The sequence below is a fragment of the Silurus meridionalis genome, chromosome 11 (genome assembly GCF_014805685.1).
Source record: "Silurus meridionalis isolate SWU-2019-XX chromosome 11, ASM1480568v1, whole genome shotgun sequence".
Lineage (NCBI taxonomy): Eukaryota > Metazoa > Chordata > Actinopteri > Siluriformes > Siluridae > Silurus > Silurus meridionalis.
The window spans coordinates 21,383,865-21,410,259 of record NC_060894.1 but is presented as its reverse complement, the minus strand read 5'-3'; the positions used below and the strand labels follow the sequence as shown (position 1 = coordinate 21,410,259).

The following is a 26,395-nucleotide window of genomic DNA, read 5'->3' as shown; positions in this document are numbered from 1 at the left end:
ATTTATGATCCCAATCTTGATATCACCCAAATGAGTCTGGTTCCTCTCAAGGTTTCTTCCTCATACCATTTAAGTTTTTTTTTTTTGCCACAGTTGCCACAGGTTTGCTCATCAGGGATAAATGCACATAATTCAGTTACATAAAACATTTTTTTCGCTTTTACATTCTGTCAAGCTGCTTTGAGACAATGTCCATTGTGAAAAACGCTATAGAAAGAAACTTGCACTCTGGGTTGAGCTTTAACCACTGAGCTACCACCTCCCCACCACATTCATTCATACAACCGAGGGCTAAGGGCTAACTAAGGGCCTTGTTTATGGGTCTAGGTGTGGTCGCTTGGTGTGGCTGGGATTTAAACTCACAACCTTTTGATACAAAGTCCAATATTTTGGACTCCAAAGTCCAATAGTTTGAATCCACACCCCCACCACCCCCCCTGCGAGTGATCACTTGAAGCAGCATAAATTATTAATGATAATAAATAAGTTATTGAGATCTGGACAACATACAACTCAATATGAAACTAACCAGAATGAAATAATGATGCAAAGGATCATGACATTTTTTTTTAGAAATGAATGTGAGCAATTGTCCTGATATCATACAAGTTTATTAAAAAAAAGTCCGTCAGACTGAATTATAGTGAGTTTAGGTGACAAACCCTACAGAATTTAGGCATGAGTATGGGAGAAAAAGATCATCATATTACATCAATATCAAAATCAGTGAAATAAACATCATGGAAATCGTATGTTTTTGGGAAACTCATAAAGATGGAGGGAAACAAACCAACTCTCCAAGACTGAAGTTTATTGCAAACAGTATTGTGGTCCGGTTAGATACGAGGACCCATTCCTAGGCGATATTCCGGCTGAATGGCGCGCTTCATCCGAAAGGAATAATCGATCATAACACTTAATGGGCACACATTTGCATGAATTGCTGCTGTTATATTTATTAGCAATGTTAGTATCCACTGTCTTCAAAACCATTTGCACAAAAGATGCTTCCACCCCCCCACCCCCACCCCCCCACTAAGGAGGTCTAAAATGTCTGAGTAATTTTATGGGAAATACTAAACGTTTGCATATTAGTTAAAGATTGAAAAATAATTTAAGTGTTATGCAGGATACAACTGAGAGCAAAAAAAAAAAAAAAAGTCCTCAAAAATAAAGATTCCCTTTTTGACTAACATTGAATATATACATATTTTATATACATACTGTACATACAGACCAACATACACTGATCATGTAAATTCTCTTATGTTCGTGTCATAAGATACATTTCATGGCGCTTACGACTTGGCTGCCTGGACATTAATAATGTCACACATGAGACCATGAACAAGGATTTCAGAATATCTGCTACTCTGTGACAGTTTATATTATATCAGGAAAAAACAATCCAACTCCGTGAAGATGGTTTACATGAGTTGGAGTGTGTGTGTGTGTGTGTGTGTGTGTGTGGACACCTGACCATATGATTAGTATTTGCTTTTAAAGCTATTCCACATTTAGACCCATTTGCTGTTATAATAAGCTCCACTTCTCATATATGGGAAGATATTGTAAAAGATTTTGTTGGGATTTGTTCTGTAGGTGAGGAAGAGGAGGGGGGGGGTGCAGTCAGTATTCACATTCATCCCAAAGTTGTTCAACAGGGTTGGAGCTCTATAATAGAAGAGCTTCCACATCTTCCACCCATATAAATCACAATCTTCATGCAGCTGGCTTTGTGCATATGGGCAGGTTTGGGTCTCCTAATTGAAGTGAAAAGAGACTTTTCATGCTACAACCTCCAAAGACGTCTTATACCATTGTGTGCCTCCGATATTGTTAACAGTTTGGAGAAGAATCACATATGGCTGGAAAAGGCAGGTGTTTCAATCCTTTTGTCCATATAGTCCACACACACATATACATGGATGTATATATAAGGGCACTTTATAATGTGGTGACAGTCCATGATTTGGATTCCCTGAAAAGAAATGGCTCATATACGTAAGTGGTCGTTGTTTTGTTTAAAAAAAAAAAAAAAAAAAAATCATATAAAAATACAATACAAAACATAAAGAGCTACCAAAATCAGATCTGAATGACACTAACATGGTGAAAAAAGTTCACGCTCTGATGCTGTCGCTCCACCGTGCCACAAAAGCTTTAGGCGATTCAAGTTATTTATATCGACGTACGTGTCGGAACGTTTTTTTTTTTTTAATACCATTGTTCTTTTTTCTATTCTAGATGTCCTTAGTATATATATCCTTGTAATCCGTGTACAAGTGTAGTAATAATTAGGTGATGCCACAGACCTAATGAGATACACATCGTCTTCAGATTCGCTGGCGACAGACTGTGCCATTAATCAGTGGTCTCAAGAGTGCACTGCTTACCTCTATAGTGCAAAAGCCTAAGCATAAAGGTTAATAGGATTTCTTTTTAATAATACTGAGCACACCCAAGACTTACTGGGTAGTATAAAAAATGAAACTTGTACATACTGGACCTAACAATTACCACTTTTGGAAAATCGTCAAAAACCAGTTTGCGCTGAAAATCACTCATTAAATACTAAATATAGCGTCACCAAAAAATAGAACTCATGAACAAAACCCTCAACAAAAAAATAGGTTTTTTTTGGTCATGCAAATGCCACTTGTGTAGCTCTGCCACTTGGCAAGGAGCTTCGTTCAAGTCCCGGTAGTGCCTCTGCGTTCCTCTGCTGTGTTCAGACCACTGAGTGGTCATTATTGTGTGGAGATAGGACAGTGTGGTTGAGCGAGGAAGCCGAGCGGTCTGAACCCTCCACGGTACCGTTAATGTTCTCTTGCCGCTGGCAGCACAGGATCTGCTTGAATGTAACGCTCATCTCCTTGTCCCGGTAGGAGTAGATGATCGGGTTCATGGCCGAGTTAAACTCGGCTAAGAGGAGGAAGAACTTCTCGAAAGCCAGCACGTTGCATTCTTCACAGAAAACGTCAAGCAACAGGAGAACTAAACCAGGCGTCCAGCACACAATGAAAGCACCTGGGGAAGAGAATGGAGTTCATAGCATTAATAGCAAGCATTTCTTTCTTTTTTCCTATTTTTGCATCAATGTACATGTTAAACATGATTCGTTTATCAAAAATATTTTAAGGGCATAAAGCATCAATTCATCTGACATCTACTACATCCTAGTCCTTGTTTCCTCCCGTCACGAAACTACCACTTTCTGTCATATTACTAGGAATAACTGCTATTCATAGCAAATATTTGGAGAATTGTGGGGTTGTGTTCTAAGACCTTTTAACGAACTGAACAGGAAAGCACGTTAGCCAGGGTTTAAACGTCCTGAGGTCGAATATTTCTGGCAATACTTCATCACGTCACTCAAGTTCTCTCATCTTCGCAACTCTGTATCAATATAAGCTCAGGAACACGTTTAACGACCCGATGACACCGTCAGCTGCCATTTCTCAGGAAAAAAATTTGGCTAAAGATGTTTTTTTTTGTAATCTAGAGTGATATTCACAAACGCCTGGTTTTCTTTTAGAGAACACAGCTGTTCTTGCGTACTTTACATCACTTGAAAGTTATGTGGCGACTCTCGAGAGTTAGATAAACTGCACCGGGCAGATGACTTGGCCACGTTTCGCTCTTTAGGAACACGCTCAATGGGAAAGGAACTACAATCTACAGGGGTTGGGTGGTTGCTTTTGAGACTTAAAGGTTTTTATTTCTCCACCACAGCTTGTGCACTAAGAAAATCCATTCACTGTGTTTTTAAATACATGCAGTAAATAATATACTGAATAACGTCAGAGTAAATTCTTAGTTTGTTTAAGAGACGCGGTGGATTTCTAAACTATTTCAAAATATTGTAAGTACTACTGCTTAGTGATTAGAACACCGTGCACCAATCGGATGATCTATTAGTATCTTTCAGCACCTTATGTGTTCAAGTGATAAGCTACCTGGAATGTTACTCTGCAGTAATAACACTAACCTGTTCATTTGAAATATGATTAGAACAGGAAATGCTAGGAGGACAGATGTAATGGTGCATGTTGTTGGAGTAAATTGGATTTCCTGCTGTTTAGTAATTGGGATCGTTGTAAGCGATGTGTTTTGCGCTCATTGGTTGGACTTCATAAATCAAATATTCTCCGACGCTCCAAGCTAAACCTTAATGAAGTAAATTAGCTAAAACTAATTCCAGTGATCCTGAAATGAGTTCCCCACGCAATAACACATGATCGTTTGGCTAGAAAGCAGATTGAGTAAACTGTCTGTGAATGTGTTATTTAGATCAAGAGAAGTTTGGTTTGATCTTTTCCACTTCCGAGCTGAGAATAGATTTATATATTTGGAATGTTGGGAACTTCTCAAACTTTGCATTGACACCAAGCAAGACTTGTACGTGTTTACACAATGACTTTGCTGTTCAGGCCTCATATAACTCTGGCTAGAAATTTCCGACTTGATATACTGCTCTGCTGAATGCTGGTTCTTTCATGGTTCATGCTGTAATGTTCCATGATCCTTGACACACATAAATAAGGTCCTGTTTTCCAGTACAAAGCTTCCTAGGCCACTTCCTTGCCATATGCACCAGTAATAGCAGAATAAAATGTCATTCCCTCAAGACCAATGAAGCTTCACACAAAGCTGTACAAACTGCAGAAAACCTCTGCACAAACCTCAGAATGCACAGCTAGTAAAGGTATACCATCTGTAAGAACAAATGGAAGGGTTACAGTAACGATGATACTATGCTATAAAATACAGGTGCGATTTTTAGTGCGGTGGGGAATCCGGTCTTTACGAGGCTCGAAAGTCGACTCAAAAGGCATCGTTAAGATTCGTGTGAGAGTTAAAGAATTGCAAGAAGAGACACTCTATTTGAACACTGATTGTGTTGATGCAAGCTGGGAGCCCTGGCATTATAAAGTGACAACCCAATAAGCTAGAACCCAAGCAGAATCCTATTTGATTAAACATACTGGGTCAAAAAGATCCCAGGACTGTAGCCTGTGTAATGAATGAAGTCATGGAGATGTTTGGAGTTTGGAATCTGCGCAAAACACCTGCTTTTGTAATCTTTCCCAAAGGCTTGTCAATCTGAAAAACAAACCAAGTATAGAAGGGATTTGCTGAATCTCAGAGGGAGGTTTATGGTTGTATTTTAAAGTTGGTGATGGCCTAAATACCCTACCACATGCAGCATGTGTTTCTGGTGTCCATGACTGGGGCTCCTCTCAGGGATTTCTTGTTACCTCATGCAAAGCAGCATCAAAGGTTTTCAACAGTAGAAAGAAAGATGCGTTTTACTCGTCACATGTTTCTTCGCATATCCCATCGATGTTAGTCAGCTAAGGCCAGCCATGTTACAGCGCCCCTGGGGCATAGAGGGTAAAGTCGTTACCGATTGGCGTTACCAGGGTTCAAACCCCTTCCTTCCGATCAATACCCAAGAGCATTATCCATTAAACTGCCACCTTTCCTCTGGTACCTTTTCTAAGAAAGAGAGACACATTTGCTTAGATATTATGAATAGATTAGACCACAGCATATGTATGTACAAATATGGAGTGTAATCTTTTTTTTTTCTTGAAGGGAAATGGTCCATTATTCTTTATAGTCCTTGTGGAATTTTGAAATAAACCACTCAGAGACTACAAAGCAGGACTCGTCGAAATCATGTGCTGTAGCTCACGCAGACGGCCGTGTGCTTTCAGGTTTCAGTACAAGCCAAAGCCCTAGAACTGTCAAGATCCTCGTCGTGGTTATAAGAGATCAAAGAGGGACGTGATATGATTTAAGATCCGTCAGCATTTCTCAGAAATACGCAGACGTGGATTGAGGGACATGAGGGGGGGCAGATCAGTAGGAGGGCACAATGAGGTGTCACCGAGGCTGAGATTCCTGTGAAAGTACTTAGCAAAAGGTCAGCCATTTGTTGCCCTTTGAGACTTTATTGTCTTTCTAGAGGCATCGCTCAGAGTTTACATACAGAAGTCAAGACCAGACTTCAAACACTCCGAGTGATCTGGGACTATTGCAGAGCATTTATTGCACGAAAGCAGTTGAAAAGTAAATAAATAAAAATGCAGATGAAAAAAGGGAAGGTTTAGGTTCAGAGAATTGACACCATTTACATGACTTTATCTGTATGAAAACTACAAATCTCCAACCACATTTGATTAGATGGGTAAAAATGTAAAATAATATAAGGTATAACACAAGCATGACAAATTATGTCATCATTCGGTCAAGTTAGATCTTTGTGGGTTTATAAACTAGTAAGAGGCACTTTGTTTTTAGGAAACAGGAACTTCATCACACACAAATTTTATTTATATATTTTTTTTTTCTCTCATAGCAGGCTCAAGATTTGCCAGACAGACACCCTTATCTTTCAGTACTTATTATTCAGTACTGATAGCTGTTTGCTGGAACTATCGGCTGTCGACAAAAATTCATACCGATAGTTTTTCCGGGTTGCGTTATACAGTAAAAGAGAGGCCTCTAGAGGTGAATCACTGATGCCACATGCTGGTTTTATTATTATTTTTTCCCTTTTGTAATTCATTTTGTATGTGTTTTTATTTCTGTGGAGTATTCATTTTTGTTTCAGTTTAAAGGCATGTCTTATATTTTCCTCAATATTCATTAATATAAATTTAACCACATTTTCACACAGAGTTACCACAGATCCTTTTTACAGAGAAATGCACTTAACTTGCTCTTCACTGATATTAATTACGTTATGATGAGCCACTACTTTTTTCATATAGACAGTCAGTTAAACCCATTCTAAAACGCTCAGAGTCGAAATGTTGAACTTCTGATTAGAATGTCATGAGTTCAAACCCCAGCACCACTAAGCTGCCCTGGTGGGCCTTGCTCAGCTGTATGAATAAGATAATTGTAAGTCACTCTGGATAAGGGCTTCTGCTAAATGCTGTGAATGTAAATGGTTTCTGGGCAACAAAAATGTACAATCTAGAAGCACAGATTTTACTAGCTAATGGGTTTATGATTTGTTTACCCCGGGGCTTGGAAAAGCACTTTACACTTCAGAGGGGTGAAGTGCATCACTTCTCTGCTGTCACGTGATGTCTTGACCATGACGTTTCCAGTCATACCAATTACAGTGTGGACTTTAACAATAACACATTCTGTCGCTATAGATTACTATTACGCCTCTCATGATAAATTTCAATCAAATTTCTCTTCCTCCTAATCTTCTGATGCAGATCAAATGATCCATGTGCTCATTTATGTACACGTAGAAAATACCGATTACTTCGAAATAAAAATAATAATAATTCATCTGTATGAAATCGAAATGAATCCAACCACATCACCCATGATGGCAGGTACATTTACGGCATTTGGTAGATGCCCTTCTCCAGAGCGACTTACAAGTATCTCATTCATACACTGAGCAGCTGAAGATTAAGGGCCTTGCTCAAGGGCCCAACAGGGGCAACTTAGTAGTGAAGGGATTAAACTCATGGCCTTCTGATCAGAAATTCCACTTCCCTCTCATAATATAATATATTATATAAAATTGTCTAATTAATATAAGGTCATTCAGATGCCTGATGCAGATCAAATAAGCCACGTGCCCCATTTATGTACCAGAAAATAGTGTTGATTTGTGGGGAAACTCTGAACCAGGACACAAACAGGACTAGAACACACACATTTATCGGAATGCAAAATGATAAACAAACAACTAATGGGTAAGTAATAAATAAATAAGTAAGTAAATAAGTAAGATAAATAAATCAATAACTATTTTGGATACATTTCTAAAAGTTTCTAAAAAAAATATACATAAATATAAAAATATAAATAAATAAATGAATTCCTATAAACCCTTTAACCTGGATCCTAGGAGGGCCAAGGAGAAAAAAAAACATGCAAAACCCCCCAAATCTATTTTTGATAAATAAACAAGTGGGTTTCAGTCTTTATGGAGCGTCACATAATCTCTTGCATGGATTCTCTGGTTTCTTCCCTCCTCTTCAAAACACATGCAAGTAGCTGGACTGGTTCTATAGATTGATGCGTGTGACGAGGATAAAGCAGTCACTGATGCTGATTGAATCAATGCTTGTGAAAGTGAAACAGCTCACAAATTTCCTTTACTTAAGAAAAGTTTCAGTTTCAAGGCAAATGGAAGCATAACGACGCCGATGTCGTCAGTGGGAGTATGCAATTACAGGTAGAGAAAAATTTTACGCAGATATTAAATGTTACTTTTAAAGGAACGTGGCAGTCCTAATAGCAGTCTACGTAATATTATACTTCAGTGTTGAGAATCTCGAGGACTTCTAAAGATCGTCTCGTGCTTGAGAAATGCGAGACTTTCAAGCAGCTGAAATGTGGTAATTAGCTGTGCTGCAAGGAGCTGAATGAAGAATAGCTGACCGTTCTCTACCTTCACGGGCTTTCATTTCGCATCTACAGGACATTCTTATGGCTCTGAGCCACACACACACACACACACACACACACACACACACAGCATTATAATAGTATTAGAGCTCTCTTATCTGTGGAGTGCCAGCACTACCTAAGAACCGTATCTGTTCCTGTCCTGCTCCAGCACGCTGTACTTTCCCCAGAGCCTCACATTGAGCCCTATAGGTTTTTAAACAACAACATCTCTGTTTCCTGCTGGCTCCGGGTCTCTGTGCCCCTGACTGGGGTTCTTTCTCTAAGTTTGGCTGGGGGAAAGCGGCAAGGCATGACGCTGACACAGTGCAAGGCAAACACTGGAACTGGCGACAAGAGCGAGACCACAAACCCTGAGCTGTATACCACTCAACGGCTGCATTGTTCCATCACTCAAGAGCTGGCACCACTGTGCAAAAAGATAACATACCGTTTTGAAGCATATACGGCAAAAAAAAAAAAAAAAAAGGAAAAAAATTGAAGCAGTGTGTTTTTTTTTTTTTTTAAAGAAGCTTAGGAAGCATTAAATGAAATCTAATAGAAACAAACAAAACTTTGTTGAAGCAATCCGTAGTTTATGGTCTGCAATTTAATTTAAATTAATTATTTGATTAATTTAATTTGTTATTTACAATTCAGATAATCAGTACTTTGAAAACAACTGCTGCATTTTTTTTTGGTATCAAGAATATCAATTCTACTTTAATCCTTTTTGTCTGAGAAAAAAAAAAATTAATAAATACAATTCATACAAAAATGATATATATGTAATACCTTCCCAAAATATATACTTTTATATATATTTTTATTATATTATAACTTTTGTGTTATTTTGCATTTAAAAAATTTAAGGAATAAAACCGAGTGAACCGTTCCGAGAAAAAAAAAAACTTATTGAAGAAAAAAAAAAATAATAATAATTCAAAAGTTATATTTACACACATTATATAATATTTATTTTAGATTAAATAGACCCTATTAGTCAAAATAACTCATGACTAAGATGACTGCAATAATATTTTAGAAATTTGCATCCTGAAATAATTGAATACAATATTGCTATTGTTATATTATCATATTTAATGCTTGGGTAATAAACTAGTTTAATGTGATAAGTCAGAACATCTTCATGACGTTCAAATGATAAGCAGTTAGACGTGAATAAGGACACTGAGCTGCACTGCTGAGTCAACATAGCCAAGGTCACTGTTCAGCTGATCTTCTTCAGCAGGAAGTGAACACATGGAAGTCTTTGCACAGTGTACTGTGACTAAGGACGATAAAGGCACCCCAAGGACAAATCTCTATGTCATTGTAATGAAAGCATCACACATACACAAAGCCATGGATCCACAAAGCTGATGTTATTGCCGTGATTATACAGAAGGTCCTTTATAGAAAAAATCTGATTGAGCAAACTTTTGTTTTGGATTTTTGGTGATCCAGGATGAACTCACCGGACTGGGATTTAAACATGGACAAATCCCTCTTTATCACAACTGGATATGTGTATATTTGTTATATTGTATGATGAATATCAGAAAATACTGTTATGCTTCAATTTCTGTGCTTTTTCAGCCTTTCAGATTGTTAGTCATGAAAGCTAGCTAGCATGGAAGCAATGTCCAAGTGATTAGCACCACAATTAGCATTCCGAATGCATCTAAGAAAGCAATCAAGATTTCTATAGGTTTTTGTTTTGGCTTGGGTTTTGCAAATCTCTTGCAATTAGTACCGTCACATTTGTTAGCTTAAACTCGTCTAGTTAAAAAAGGAGCATTACATCAAGGGTATAATTACCATGTACATTACATTGATGTGGTAATCTTGATAATAATTTGGAACAAAGTGTTCTGATCTGGTTAATAAAGATGTGGGGATCTTGATAATAATATAATGATAATATAATAATCTTGAATTATGTTGCAGTTATATAGTTAGAAAATATACCGAAAGAAGATGAAACTTTATATGCAGGGAAATCCTCTCATAAAACTGGGACAAAATCTGCTGATTGTATGGGGTTTTATATAAATTAGATGGTCAAAAACTGCTACAACTGCATACACTAAGCAAAAATTAAACACCTGATAATTGAACATTTGGCAACCTTCCGCAAATCAAAACCCTCGGAACTGTTCGGTGAAGAGGGCCACTTACCAAGAACAATGACCACCGTCTTCAGCAAGCTCATCATGGTGTCCCTGTTGCGCCGCTGACCCGAGCTGTGACGTGACATTCTCATGGTGCGCTGGCGAACATACATAAATATGTGGGCATAAAGCACCACCATGACCACGAAGGTCACAAGGTTGAAGATGGCCCAAAAGACAAGGTAGGAGTTGCTGTAGAGTGGCGCCATGTTGGAGCAGGTTTTGATGGCGCAGATACAGTTCCAGCCCACGCTAGGGATAGCACCCATAACGATCGACATAGTCCAGATGATGACGATGACCACGACCACACGGCGGTTACTCATGCGGGTGTGGAGCTGCATGCGGAAGACGGTGATGTGACGCTCGATGGCGATGGCTAACAAGTTGGCTACGGATGCTGTTAGGCTAGTGTCGATGAGCCCCTGGCGAAGTAACCACGTGCTAACGGTTAGCCGGCGCGTGTTGGGCCCAGTGTTAAACATCAGGTAGAAATAAGCCAGTCCGGCAAAAAAGTCCGCTGCTGCTAGGTTAGCCATGAGATAATAGATTGGAAAATGAAATCTGCGGTTGATGTAGATGGCCACCATGACCAGCAAGTTGGCAAGCATGATAAAGATACATACTGTAAGCCCAAGTCCCATCACCAGTTTACTGACTGTATTCCACTCCGTAGCCAGGTGCTTCTTGCTTGCGTTGTAAAAGAAGGCGATGGTTTCGTTGTAGTAACACTGTCCATCCATCTTGAATGTTCTGAAAGAAGAAAAATAATCAGACTTAGTATCCAGACTATTTATAGTCACATTTTGTGAATCAAGTATTGATGGCTCAATTGGCAAGATATCACATATTATGTAGAAGGAATAAAATGCACACACAATAATATCCATTTCACAGCACAATAAATTATTACCGACCAGGTAATAACATTCTGGCATTATAACGTTATGAGTGGTGAAGTGAAGAACACTGATGATCTCTTCATCATGGCACCTGTTAGTGGGTGGATTTATTTATTAGGCAGCAAGTAAACATTTTGTACTCAAAGCTGATGTAAGAAAAATAGGCAGGAAAAATGGACGAGGGTAAGGATTTGAGCGAGGTTGACAAATTGTGACGTCTAGACGTCTGGGTCAGAGCATCTCCAAAACTGCAGCTCTTGTGGGATGTTCCTGGTCTGCAGTGGTCAGAATCTATCAAAAGTGCTCCAAGGAAGGAACAGTGGTGAACCAGCGACAGAGTCGTGGGCAGACGAGGCTCATTGATGCACGTGAAGAGCAAAGGCTGGTCCGTGTGGTTCCGATGCAACAGACGAGCTCCTGTAGCTCAAACTGCTGAAGAGGTTCATGCTGTTGATGCTCGATGGGTCAAAACTGTTTTGGTAGCAAAAAGAGGGCCAACACAATATTAGGTAGGTGGTCATAATGTTATGCCTGATCAGTATATATATATATATATATATATATATATATATATATATATATATATATATATATATATATAAAACCACACTGTTTGTGTCCACAACACTCTGAAGCACCAATGTTGGTTTCACAGGAAGATCATATGGAAGGTCCTATAAAGAGCTGCGTGTTAAAAACTGCATCTTCTATTCACGAATAATGAATGAAGCTTTTTAAATTTTTGCATTCATGCTTACAGTGTACAGTCGAAAAAAAAAAAAACATTCTGAAAGACACTGGAGTACGGTTGAGCATTTCAACAAGGCTTGCATTATTCAGCATCTACAGCGACCGCAAACAAACACTGTTGAACTCTGGCTTGTGAGATGAACTGAGATGGAAATTAAACAGAAACAAAACATTTTGGCATCCGGTCAAACGTTCCTAGTGGTTCGTTCTATAATTGAGAGAATAACGAAAGCGATGGATAACCAAACAAACAGCAATAAACAAGCGAGGAGAAAAATGCAGTGGCTCGCAGAAACGCGCTGTCGCTTTGTTCTGCCGGTGTTTTGAAACCATGTGTTTTTCACATCGTCGCTGGGACTTGTTTAAATGGTCTGATTCTCTTTTCCAAAACACCCCACACAGGAAATGTGCTTATGTCATTGAAGCATCGCATGGCTCCCCCAGGGTCTCTTTTTTGAGATCTTTTAAGATAGCATTTGAAAAGTCTCTGAAGAAGAATAGGGAATGATTTACACAATGGTGCCAAAAGTATGTGGACACCTGGTCATTCAACTTAGTCAATTACTTCCAGACGCATTTCCTTTTTTTGCTGTTTTACAAACCTCCACTCTTTGTGGAGATTCATTCAGCCACAAGTGTGTTAGTAAAGTCAGATGCTGATAGGTGATGGGTGAGGTTGAGAAGGCATGGGGTGCAGTCATCGTAAAAAAGTCAGGCACCTATGTTGTTCCATTCCGAACCTGGCAAGTATGTCTTCATGGAGGTCACTTGACATGGTCATGGTGAAACAGATCTAAGGATCTGAGTTTCTTATTTTGAATACAATTGTCTTGTTGTATGAGGTGGTATCAAAGTTTCGTTACTCATTTCGTAACAAACCAACAGATAGCAGCACAAAGCTGCACGCACAGTCACAGGGAGCACCGATCTTCATAATGTCAGTGTGCCAAAAGACATCGTCCTGTGTACATCGGGAGCAGTGTGACTGGTGCAGATCTGACCACATGCGCACCCTTTCACAACATCGTGATCTCACTTCCGCCACACCCACCCTACTCTCCAGATTTGGCTCCTATGGACTTCCTGAAGATGAAGATTTAGCTCAAAGGTCTGCATTTTGACACCTTTGCAGAGATCCGGGACAAATTGCAGAAAGCGGTTGGAAACAGTTTGAAAAGAAGACTTACAGGACGCATTCCAGAAGTGGCAGGAATGCTGGGAGCGCTGTATTGCTGAGCAAAGAGACTATTTTGAAGGTGATAAACGTAGATAAATAAAGCGGGTTCTTGTAAACAGAGCGAATCCCCAAACTTTTTGATACCAACTCGTATAAGCTTCAAACTTGGAGAAGAATAGAGTAAGGGTGTGTATGTGCAAGGGTGTCCACATACTTTGGGGTATATAGTACATCAACCAGAGAACCATTATAAAGGCATGTAGGTGCACTGGAGATGTTCCTTATAGCCACAAATTCACACTAAATACGTGAATATCCTTTGTTTTAGCTCAATGTAACGACTACACAACAACATCAGATGTTGTACATTTTGCTAGCTGTCTGTCATCAGCTCGTTGGAACTGAAATTTCGAGTGAAAGTGAATAACCTTCTCTCCTCTCCTGCTGTAGCATCAGTTGTGCCAACAGAACAGATGCTGGTATTGTATGCATGTTTTATCATATAGCCTCAGGCTGTGAGCTGAAAGCACCAAACAGAACATGGTCTGTGCTCTCAAGTCTGTGAACTTCGTTCTGCCTTCGAAATAAATGCTAGGAGAAAGAGTAAGTCTCTGTCTATCCATGACTCACACACACACACACACACACACACACACACACACACACACACACACACACACACACACAAACTCCTACCTCTCCATCACGCTCCAACACTCAGACCACCCGGCACTGCGGAAAACCACAGCTTTAGCATTATCAGAGCTCCCATCCTCTATGGTTAAATAGACACAAGGAAATTCCATCCAGCCTGCACATCAGAGTGATAACGCTAGAGCAAGATGGGTTTTTATTATTGCTATGAGGCATCTATGATCTATAGCTGGTTTTAGTTTAGCTGAGCTAGCTTTAAAACATATACACTCCTGAGCAAAAAAACTGACCATGCTGATGGAACTAAAAAAGAGGAGTTTGGTGAATTTGTTTTGACTTCACTGCAGCAAATGGTGGCGCAGGAGCTCTCAGGAGTGCATTGGTTTAATTCTGCTTATTTTTCTTGTCTCCTTGTATTATGTTGGCCCTTTTTGTTTGCACTAAATTCTTACACATGTGCACTTTGTGTTAACGTACACCGATCAGGTATAACGTTATGAGTGGTGAAGTGAAGAACACTGATGATCTCTTCATCATGGCACCTGTTAGTGGGTGGATTTATTTATTAGGCAACTAGTGAACATTTTGTCCTCAAAGTTGTTAGAAGCAGAAAAAATGGGCGTAAGGATTTGAACGACTGGTTCAGAGCATCTCCAAAACTGCAGCTCTTGTGGGATGTTCTTGGTCTGCAGTGGTCAGAATCTATCGAAAGTGCTCCAAGGAAGGAACAGTGGTGAACCCGGCGACAGGGTCGTGGGCGGACGAGGCTCATTGATGCACGTGAGGAGCGAAGGCTGGTCTGTGTGGTTCCGATCCAACAGATGAGCTCCTGTAGCTCAAACTGCTGAAGAAGTTCATGATGTTAATGATCGATGGGTCACGACTGTTTAAGCAGCAAAAACGGGACCAAGATGCAACACAATATTGCCTAATATTGTGTTGCATCTTAGTCATTTTGCTTCACTGTGTATTGCACGGTATAATAAACATTTACTTGAATTGACTTTCTGACCAAAGATACATTGTTGAACCCATTAAGAGCCTAATATTTGGCCATTTTGATATGAAGCCTAATGAAAAGTTGTATATGGTGGACTATGAATATCAGGAGGACTTTGCATGTGAGGATAATCCGCTTGTCTATAATGGTTTCAATGAAATACCTAAATCTGGTTACAAAAAAGTCCAGGCACATTGACTGGCTGAACTAATATTATACAGTCCTGCCAGCGACAACCACAGTTTTGTAAACGATTGACAATAGGAATTTAGGTTTTACAATTACACAAAAGAAACACAAGTTGCATTTCATTCAATTATTTCTTCTGACAAAGGAAACAAAAAATCAAAACATGACCGGTTTTTCATTTCTCTTGCCTGTATTTTGAAACAACAATAATCAAACCACCATTTTGTGAAAGAGTACACGCACCCGTTCGGAATAACAATAACAATAACAACGTCACCGTAGTGACATTTCATTTACATTACAAATGAGCTGCTTTATTAAAATCGACATGAATAATGGAATTAGAACCCCCTTTACTGGAAATGCATGGAAGGGTTTCAAGCGATTGTGAAACCTACAACGAGAGATAGAACCTAAAGGGCTGCAGAAGATCGTTGTTAATAATCATTGCGATACGTTGCCAACTCCTGAACGTTACGGAATGCCGTGATATTTCCTGAACAGTCTCAGATGCAAACCGCAGAGCGTTCCTGCGTGTTCTGATGAATCACTGCATTGACGCGATCCAACAAATGGAAGTAATTTTGTGAAAATCAGGCGGACGAGTCACATCAATAGTCTAATATACTTCAAGGCTTGTTGTAATGGCACTACATCAGCACGGCTACAATATGACATTGTTTCCGTATCACGCAACCATTATCTACTTCCACTTATCCGTTCACGTTGTTAAAAATAACAACATTCATACAGCTGTATGTTAGCTATTTAAGCAAATCCTCGGCCGGCAAATTTACTCCAGGGTCAGAAACATAAGTGTGCCCTGAAACCCAACACCGACGTGAAGTCAGAGTGCGCAGTCAGAGTTGGCACGCGAACACAGAGCATCGGCATCTTCTGCGAGAATACACGTTCTTCGTCAGGTTGTGAGAAAAGGCACAAAGCCTCGATCCGTTTCAGCGCTGCCTGTCTGAGAACACAATGAGGCCATTGTTCAGGGCACAGCCAGTAAAAAGTAACAGAAAAGCATTTCACAATGAATAAATTGTTCACATTTCACGAACTCGGCCCTGCTGAGGCACCGCACGCTTGTGAGTTTCAAATAAAAATATGTGTTTAATTTGTCAGGCTAATTAAGTACGTCATATCGAAGCGGTTTGAAATCTGAACACATTACGGCATCGCTGTGTGTTTGGGAGGTTTAGGAATACAGAGCGAGCGATGAAGCTCAACAAGGACTGTATTATTCTACACACTAATTCAAAGAGTGTTGGTTTACACTATATACAGCTGAAGGTATTTCTCATACAAACATGCATACATATGTACATCCGTGCATGTTGCAGCCTGATACTTCAATCGTTCAAATCGGATTCTTTCTCATTAATCTACCGCATAATGACAAAGTGAAAACAGAATTCTAGAAATATCTGTACATAAGTATTCAGACCCTTTGCAACAACACTAACAAATGAGCTCAGGTGCCTCCTGTTTCTCTGGATCTTTCCTGAGATGTTTCTACACCTTGCTTAGAGTCCACCTGTGGAAAGTTTGTTGATCGGACATGATTTGGAAAGACACACATCCCTAGATAAGAGCAAAAACCAAGCCATGAGGGTTAGCCAAAAGGGTAAATTTGGTCTACTGCTGGGCGAAGGAGGAGAAGGAGAGGAGGAAGACGTCTACAGAGACGGCAGGGAAAGGAGAAGTGTAGGAGAGTGGAGGTTCTGGTGGGTACTTTAAATGTTGGTACTATGACTGGTAAAGGGAGAGAGAGAGCTGATATGATGGAGAGGAGAAAGGTAGATATGCTGTGTGTTCAGGAGACCAAGTGGAAATGGAGTAAGAGCAAGAACATTGGAGGTGTTTAAACTGTTCTATCATGGTGTGGATGGAAAGAGAAATGGTGTAGGGGTGATTCTGAAGGAAGAGTACAGTAAGAGTGTAGTGGAGGTGAAGAGAGTTTCTGATAGGGTGATGAACGTGAAGCTGGAAGTTGAAGGGATGATGATAAATGTCATCAGTGCCTATGCTCCACAAGTGAAACAGAAAGAGTACATCTATCTAACTGAACAGAAGCGCACTGCAAAAGCATCTTTATGCTTGGTGTGGTGGTCCTGGGAAAAAGGCTGTCACTGTGGTTGAATTGTGGCACAATGTCAAAAGAAAAGCCCCTACATAAACAAACAAACTAAAGGAAAATTGGGTTTTGACCAAAAATTGAATAATATGCAGACTTTAAAAAAAAATAAAAAATACACACTATGTGGACAAAAGTATTGAGACACCTGACTTTCCCAGGTGTATGTGGTTCTTCAACAACAGTTCTAGAGAATTCAGTAGCATTAATTTTTCAACAATGAGACCCAAACCTGTTCCAGCATGACAAAGCCAGCTCCATGAAGATAAGCTCTACATGGGTTGGATTAGAAGATCTTGATTATCTTAAAATAGACATCCTCAACCTCACCTACATCACTACCTGACTTTACTAACACCCTCATTATCGATTTAATCTCCACGAATCTTCATAAACACACTCCAAAGTCTAGTGGAACATCTTCCCAGAAGAATGGAGGTTATTATAACAGCAAATGGGGACTAAATGCGGCATTATGCTCAGGTGCCCACAAACTTTCATCTATGTCATCTATACTACTAGTGTGTTCTACATCTGTGACCCTGGTACATGGTTTTGAGAGGAAAAATCACTTGAATGGTTGGATGGTAATAAACCATGAGACCTCCATGGTTTTTCCAAGGCATCCAGAGGTTAAAAACGCCATCATTCCAATTCATGGTGATATTAATACTATATTGTGACGTCACCCAGAATCATGTGGAAGCACATCTCGAATATGCGTGAATAAGAAAATCCACATGAATTCCCTTTTTCCAGAAATCCAAACTTGTTCATCAAGTCAGCCATGCCGAAGTTTGGCTGCCCGATCGTGATCCTTCCCAGATAAGTAACTTCAGAAATCTGAGCTGACCCCTGATCAGCACTCGTGTGTGCTTTCTTTCAGACTGCCTTATCAGTTAAACACGCTGTCTGCTTATGTATTAGGAAAACAAGGAACATTGCATGCAGTTTTTTTTGTTTGTTGGAACTGAGAGGAACAAGGGATTTGTACAAGAACGAGCAGAAAACTGTCAAAACCCAAGACCAGCACTACATTCACATGTTTATTTCAAAACCACTGAAGTGCTTTTCATTCCCCTCCCCTGTTTTCTGCATACTCAGTGTTTGCTAAGTGTGAATGTCAGCCACTCACTTTCCATTATGACCTCTTACTCAGCAATGTATCTGGAGAAGAAATTCCCAGCACAACAGCAGGCTTTTGACTTATTATGAGTAACAGGAGGATATGGTATCTACACAGCAACAGAGAACTCTGAGAGCAGTTGTTCAATTAAAAAAACGTTTAATGACAGACATATATTTTTCGGGTTCTTTAAGATACTATCAGATCTTCAAATATAGGAAATGGCTTCTACAGGCAAAAGTCAGTATTGAGTCTGACCTCCTTTTACCCTAAGCACATCTTGAACCCTTTTTTTGTGAGACTGTCCTGAAGTTTTCTGAAGTCATCTTCTAGTATATTATACCCGGCGTCCCTTTGGCACTTCCCAGAGTTCTTCTTTAGATTTAAGTTGCTCCACAAAAGGACAGTTCCTCCATCATGGAGTTCCTCCACCCCTGAAGGCCGCAAGAGCTTATACTTCCATCTCACTCAACCTCTTCTTCTCACATGTTGACAAATGAACCCAAAAATTTCAAAATTGGAGTCTTTACCACTGATCTCCAATCCAATCCTTTCTAAAAAGGTCTTTCTTTCTAACATAGACCATCGCTGAATAACTGCACAAGGGTCAAATTGACATCTTTATGAAGCTGCCTTACTGTATTTCTTCTGGTCTCTTAGACAAGGACTTTTTCCATCAGATTCTCTTGGCCTTCCAGTCTTTTCTTTGACCTCTCTGATTCTTCAACACAGCTTGAAACCACATCTTGAGTATCCAGTTTGTTTGCTGATTTCCCTTCGAGAGCAGCCTTGCTCATGCAATAGTAGGATTTTATGTCTATCAGCATTTTGAACGGAATGATGTCACTGAAAGTTGGTCTTATTAGCTCATTACGTGTATGTAACTCTCAAGCATGTCCTGCACAAACCTGGTCTAATAGACCTTTTATCCACAGCAGTCATTTGGACATGAAACAGTAGAATAAATTCAACATTCATTAGGTTTCCAATCCATGTAGGTTTATGAGAATCAGGTTCCTGCTGTTGCTCAAGTGTAAGAGGAGGTCACACTGAATACATTTTAGCCTATAGAAGGTTTTGTTTTTTCCTGTTTTTTTAATACTGCATACACATTTCCAGTATTTCCTAGTTCTATCAAAGAGAATAAGAAATAAATATGTATAGTATATATTATACAAGTGCTGAAATAAGATTAATTCAGATTGGCCAGATGTGGATTAGTTTTTAGAGCAGTAACTTCTGCTTTACAACATCACACACTGCATTCTGATGACTATATAAACTGCAAGAGAGGAAAAAAAAGTTATTTATAGCAAGTGATAAAAGAATGGTCTGTGACGTCATCATTAAATACATAGAAGATGTGTAATTCCTGGCTGACCGATGTAGAGGATGTAAAAGGAATTAAACACTCCTGACCATCTCTGTTTCATTATTCCTATATCTGATAATATTTCTCAGACACTAAAGAGACAGAGATACAAAACAAAAAGGAGAAATAACCCCACACCACAGGTTTCCGGTGAGAAACTGAGAAGCCTTGCAGTGATAAAAGCATCCCCCCCATCCACACACACACACACACACACACACACACTCACACATATGGCGTGCAGACCCACACGCTTCTGATGTTTTAAGCAGGACCTAAAATCACTTACTGAAACAAAATGCTTCTTTCCGCAAATGTTCAAATGTCTTATGAAATTATGCATGTCGTAGGTTACTGAGAAACTCAGTCAAGACTTGATTCGTGCCAGATCAGGATTCCTTTCTATTGACAGATCTAACCGAGTACTAGACAACAGAGACTGATGCATGCTGTGAAAGAGTTCACGCAACGTCACATGAAAAGTGAGAGTCAGCATCAGTAAGTAACAAAATCACATTCAATTACTTGATTTAAAAAGAAAGAAAGAGAAAGGTTAACTGAGGAAACATGCATATGTCTTGATCTTTTATTTATTGCCTTTTGGACAGATAACCACCAACTGACATCTGCCATACAAATAAATGAGTGTATATGTGCAGCATGTGTGAGCCTTTTACAATGTGGCTTTTCTTTCCTCGCCACATGGACCACGAACCGAGAAGTGCTCTTATAATGACCACTCAAGAAATTCAAAATGAAGAACCTTTAGCTCCATTGCGCCTGTGGCCTGCTCAACTATAGAACTGATAGAAGAGTTTGGAGAAGCAGTCATGGGTTTAGAATTAAAAATAAAATAGAAATGACACAGGATTTGAAAAATACACTGTTGGGCAAAAGTTTGTGGACAACTACCCATCACACTCGTCTGTCTCAACAAAGCTGGAAGCAAACAATTGTCTAGAATGGTATATATATCTCTCAAAGAACTCAGGTTTCCTGTAAGTGCCTGGACCTCAACCCAACTAAACACCTTTAGAATGGCCTGGAACACCACACACACCAGGCAGCGTGACACCATTAATCCACAATCAAACCTGAAATGTCAAGGAATTGTAGCACAACCTAAAATTATAGCCATTCACAATAAATATATCCATTAACATTCATGGTATTTGGCAGACACCCTTATCCAGAGCAGTTGAGGGTTAAGGGCCATTCTCAATGGCCCAGCAGTCTCAGCACAGGGATTTGAACTCATGACCTCCTGACCCAAAGCCCATTGGCCTATCCACTAAACTGTCCAGTCATGCAAAAGATTTGCTTTGAGAATAAATTCAACTCGATCTCATGCAATAATTCAGCACGAATGAGCGTAAATGCATTGCAACATGATTTAAGGTCATTGTGAAGGATATATATATATATATATTTCAAATTAAACATTACCCAGGATTAGTGAAGAAAAAAAAAAAAAGAAATCATATCATTGTCTCTGAAAACAATAATTGCAAAAGGACACATTGCTAAATGTGTCCTTTTGCACGTATTATATAAATATAATGCAGCTGATGAAGTGTCATTTACAGGATGTGGCTTGCACATCTCAAACCCCATACAGGATGTTACACTGAGTATGGGTCATTTACATAAAACAGCAGTATAACAGTTCATTCTATTTGGATTTATCAGCAACAAGGACCCAAATTTAGCCACACACACACACACACACACACACACACACACACACACACACACACCCATAGCACATAACCACACAATGGAACAAACCATTTACTGTGGCAGGTTTGCGACAGCTTGGCCTGGTCCTTAGGGACTCTTTTTTTTGAGATCGAAAGCACCACTCCTTTAATTGAAGGGCACTAAACACATTTTACAGTTGAATATTTCCAGTCAGCACAGGACAGGAAGGGCAGGACAACTGTTCCCTACCTAACCTGGGAGGTGACAAAGAAATGTGTGTGTGGGTTGGTGTGTGTGTGTGTGTGTGTCCAGTCTAGCGCCGAGACCATTTTCTCATCAAGTTAAGCCTTGGTTTAAAAATAATCAGTGTGCATTTGATTTATTCCAGTCTGCAACCAGGTACTCTGTTATCCGATCCGAACTCAAGCTATGCAACGTGATGTCTGGGAATATCTTTAAGTTGCTTACTTACAAGGGAGGAATGTTTACAGACGTCTCCTTACAATTCTGTTTAATTGCAAACACACACACACTGAAATCACTATGTTCCTGGAAAGTGAAGAAATAAAAAACAAACCCTGAAATCACTATGTACTCGTAAAGATCTACTCATTAGCCATTTCTAAATTAAAATTGCAGCCCTTCACTTATGTCCTCCGCCTACTTGTAAAGTAAAGTAAAAGGATTTGTTTTTAGAGTCTCTAATGAAGTGTAGTCTGGCCTTAATTTATTTATTTTTATTTATTTCACATTTCTTTACGTAATAAGAACCATGATTAAAAACTGAACTGGAGCCTCTGGGTTTAATTGGAAGTGCTGTCTGTGTTGCAATATATCAAAAGATGATGAGATATGATGCACTTCCTTTAAAGCTGAAGGAGATCTTAGGCTTGATGTAATTATAGTTAGTATTGTGAACAGATGATTTAAAAAAAACAGGACAACAAGCATAGAAAAGAAATCATGGATAAATGTTCACAGACTACAAATATATATGGGCATGGTCATGTGGGTGGAACAGGGAAGCAGGTGGCACACTTTTGCCTTCAAAGCTTCAAATGAGACCATCAAAGCTTCATTTAGTGTATTATTATACCTCGTCCCGATGCGCCTACTGTCCAGCCCAAACAGAATCTGTAATTAGAATCTGTGTCCCAAATACTCCTAAATGTGATCATCTACCCGGTGACATGGATGGTCTACTAGTCCTGGTAGATTTTTAGTGTACGTTTAGTACCAGCTGATATTGCACACAATGCCTCGTAAACAAAAGAAAGGATGAAAATATGTATTAAATGCCATGGAAATAAAATCCATGACGAATAAGAATTATAAAAAATATTACACTAGATGATTATGTAATATTCTAAATATTCAAGTGATGCCTCTGACTGATCTTAGACTACAAAACCTGAACACGCAACATTGAAAGTGTGCTATGAATCATCTCCTTTATCGAAATGGCACGTGATACATATATATTACATATTCGTATAACCTTAAACTAAACTATATTTTAAAATTAGTATAACTATACATTTACATAATTATAATTTAAAACGTTAAACTATCAAAAGTGGGAGAACGGTGATCAGAAGGTCGGGGGTTCAAAGCCCTGATATCGCCAAGCTGACACTCTTGGCCCTTGAGAAAGGCCCTTAAACCTTCTGTGCTCCAGGGATGCTGCATCATGGCTGACTATGTGCTCTGACCCCAGGTTTCAAGCTGGGATATGCAATAAAAATAATTTTACTGTGCTGTAATGTACACGTGTTAAATAAAGTGTGTTTTCCGCTTCATCTTTCATGCTGCTGCTGTTGAGACGTCATTGCTACTGACGTACGGTCGTGGCCTGGCGAAGGCTTCCATCCAGCTGGAGCAAATAATGTGCTGAAGTAAGCTTGATGTTCAAAATATAATGAAATAAAATAAAAAAATAATAGCAATAAATTAATAATAGCAATAATAGTATATTAAAATAAAGAATTACATATATAATAATATATGCAAAATAAAAAAAAAAAATGCCCCAAAAAAAATCCCTGTTGACCAAACACCAGGTTTTATATCAAAATAGATGAATTTTAAAGCATGGCCGTGAGCAGTGCCGGAGTTTGGGTGTATGCATGAGGCGGATGAGTTTGTCTCTGGAGGGATTTGGAGTCTGTATGAGGAGTGCAGTCCTCCACCCAAAAGTGTGCTACATTACTCCATTCAAGGCGGGTACACTGGGCTCGGTCCAAAACTAGCACTCATGTTTCAGTGTACTATCACGCCATGCGAGTCTGCCCTGCATCACACCCCAGTAATTAGGATTTACAACTGGAATATGAATGCAATGTCCTGTAGATTCCAAATTCCAAGCCCAGTTGCTTTATGCAGGAAGGTGTGATCTTGGTTTGGTTTGATTGGACTTGAGGTGTCAGATGTCCCTGGGTGTAAATTGGTCTGGTCTATCAGGGGAGCACATCTGTAGATGTCTGTCTTCTGCTCTAAGCCCTTTATTCATTAAGAACACTGCAGGAGATCTGGAGTGAGGCACAGCAGCAACACAAGCACTCAAACCAACCTTCCAACACATCCCACTGTCAACTGTGGGTTCTTTTTATCTGTACGAGCTGAAGGAATATCAAGGACTTCACATCACCATGCAATTATTAGTGACTGATAAGAAGTGACATCTTCACTGTTCAAAAGAGTGGAACAAATAAAACTCTTTTCCCTCCTCTTGCATCTCTCTCTCTCTCTCTCTCTCTCTCTCTCTCTCTCTCTCTCTCTCTCCCCTGTGCCACGCGTTATCACAACCACAGCCCAGAGGTTGGACTCTACTCCACTACCTAGGACCCTCCACGTTTGATTTTTACACCCACCATAAAAGCAAAAAAAAAAAAAGCAAAAAAGAGGGAGTTTTATGTTGTTGATGTTTTTATGTTGTTGATGTTGTTGTTGATGTTTTTTTCCAGGTTGTAAAACTACTTCCAGGAAACTTGCTCCCAATAAAGATGCATAATTTCCTTAATGAACCCTATTTTTCTTATACCCCCTCCATTATTAAGAAAAATACCCCTAAGTGACCATTACGCATCTTTTACGCACAATTCATACGTGTCCTAAAAAAGTCAACAAGCAACATATAACATACTTTTTTCTATTCCAATTCTGGAGGAAAAAATAGTTTTGTTTTGTCCAAATTCCCACCAAGAGTGAAAGAGTGAGTTACTTACAATTGGTGGACCACTTCCAGAAAATGTTCCGTGTGATCCTGTGAATAGCTCCAAAGTTTTTTCCTCTAACCAGGATTGTGTTCGGATCAGATTTATTTATTTATTTTCTTAAAGAAAGAAGAAAAAAAATACAAAAAAAGTGAAGGATCAAGGAGTGGGAGAAGATCTTGCGCCGTAAAGTCCACGATTGTGCTGTGTGTTCATTTTACATCCACGGGAATAACGCGCGTTGGACGCGACTGGAAATGTTGATCCACCTTTCCGTTAGATGAACGCAGCAGGAGGAGGAAAAAAAAAAAAAAAAAAAAGGAGCGCTGCAGTCCGGAGAGCGCCGAGTGTGCTCGTGACGTCACACACACACACACACACACACACACACACTTTCTGCGTGGAAGATTGAAAACACATTGTCATTTGAGACTCGAGCTTGGAAATGGAACCGAAAATAAACAGCTTTCTAGCTTTAAAACCTCAAAAATTCTCAATTTTTGGAAATGAAAATATAACTTTATAACTTTAACTACTCAAATCCCACCTCTGATATTACTGTTTAAGCTACAAAGTGTATCCTGGAGGCGTGAGTGGGCATGTGCATGCGTAATTCCAGCAAATGCTCATTGGAAATAGATTAATATATAATAGTCAAACTTTATAACACTCTGCATACACACTTCCTTCCTTCTTTCTTTTTTTAAAGTGGAAGCTTTAGATAGATAGTTCCTTAATGATGTAAAACAGTGCATATAGATAGATAGATAGATAGATAGATAGATAGATAGATAGATAGATAGATAGATAGATAGATAGATAGAGAACTAGAGAGCTAGCTAGCTACCTAGGTAGATAGATAGATAGATAGATAGATAGATAGATAGATAGATAGATAGATAGATAGATAGAGCGCTAGATAGATAGACAGATAGACAGATAGATATTAAGCTAGATAGATAGATAGATAGATAGATAGATAGATAGATAGATAGATAGATAGATAGATAGATAGATAGATAGATAGAGAACTAGAGAGCTAGCTAGCTACCTAGGTAGATAGATAGATAGATAGATAGATAGATAGATAGATAGATAGATAGATAGATAGATAGATAGATAGATAGATAGATAGATAGATAGATAGATAGATAGACACCACCTTCCTATTATATCAATACACATACAATACTCATATATTGTTTCTATGTGTTCAAGTCTTGATATTTAATAGAAAGAGAATGAAAGTACATGATGAAGAATGAAAGTACATGGTCATAATTAAAGGACTATTTCTGCCATCACATAGACATCAAAGGCAAATAAACACACTGTACGATTTTTGCATCTCTTTCAGGTAATTGAACCAGGAAGACTTTTTCTGCAAACCCTACATCAGTTCAGTGCTTAACAATGAGTGCATCAGTGAGAAGATGAACATATTAACAGAAAAGCTACTGTTGTGTCGAGAAAAGACAAATGGTATAACAGCAATCACTGCTGCCTGTGCAATGATTCATACCTCCTGTGGGTACATGTTGAGTGTCTCCAGTCTCCTCCTCTCT

General features: G+C 39.2%; 1 protein-coding gene across 1 annotated transcript; it reads right to left on the bottom strand.

Annotated features, from left to right (window-relative positions):
• Positions 1-592: 592 nt before the first annotated feature.
• On the bottom strand, positions 593-25,135 carry lpar1 (lysophosphatidic acid receptor 1). Its single transcript, XM_046862025.1, has 3 exons — positions 24,843-25,135; positions 10,615-11,360; positions 593-3,030 (listed from the first exon to the last, which is right to left on the bottom strand). Exons 2-3 carry the CDS (start codon positions 11,348-11,350, stop codon positions 2,732-2,734), a joined length of 1,035 nt encoding a protein of 344 aa, XP_046717981.1. The 5' UTR covers positions 11,351-11,360; positions 24,843-25,135; the 3' UTR covers positions 593-2,731.
• Between the last annotated feature and the right edge of the window lie 1,260 nt (positions 25,136-26,395).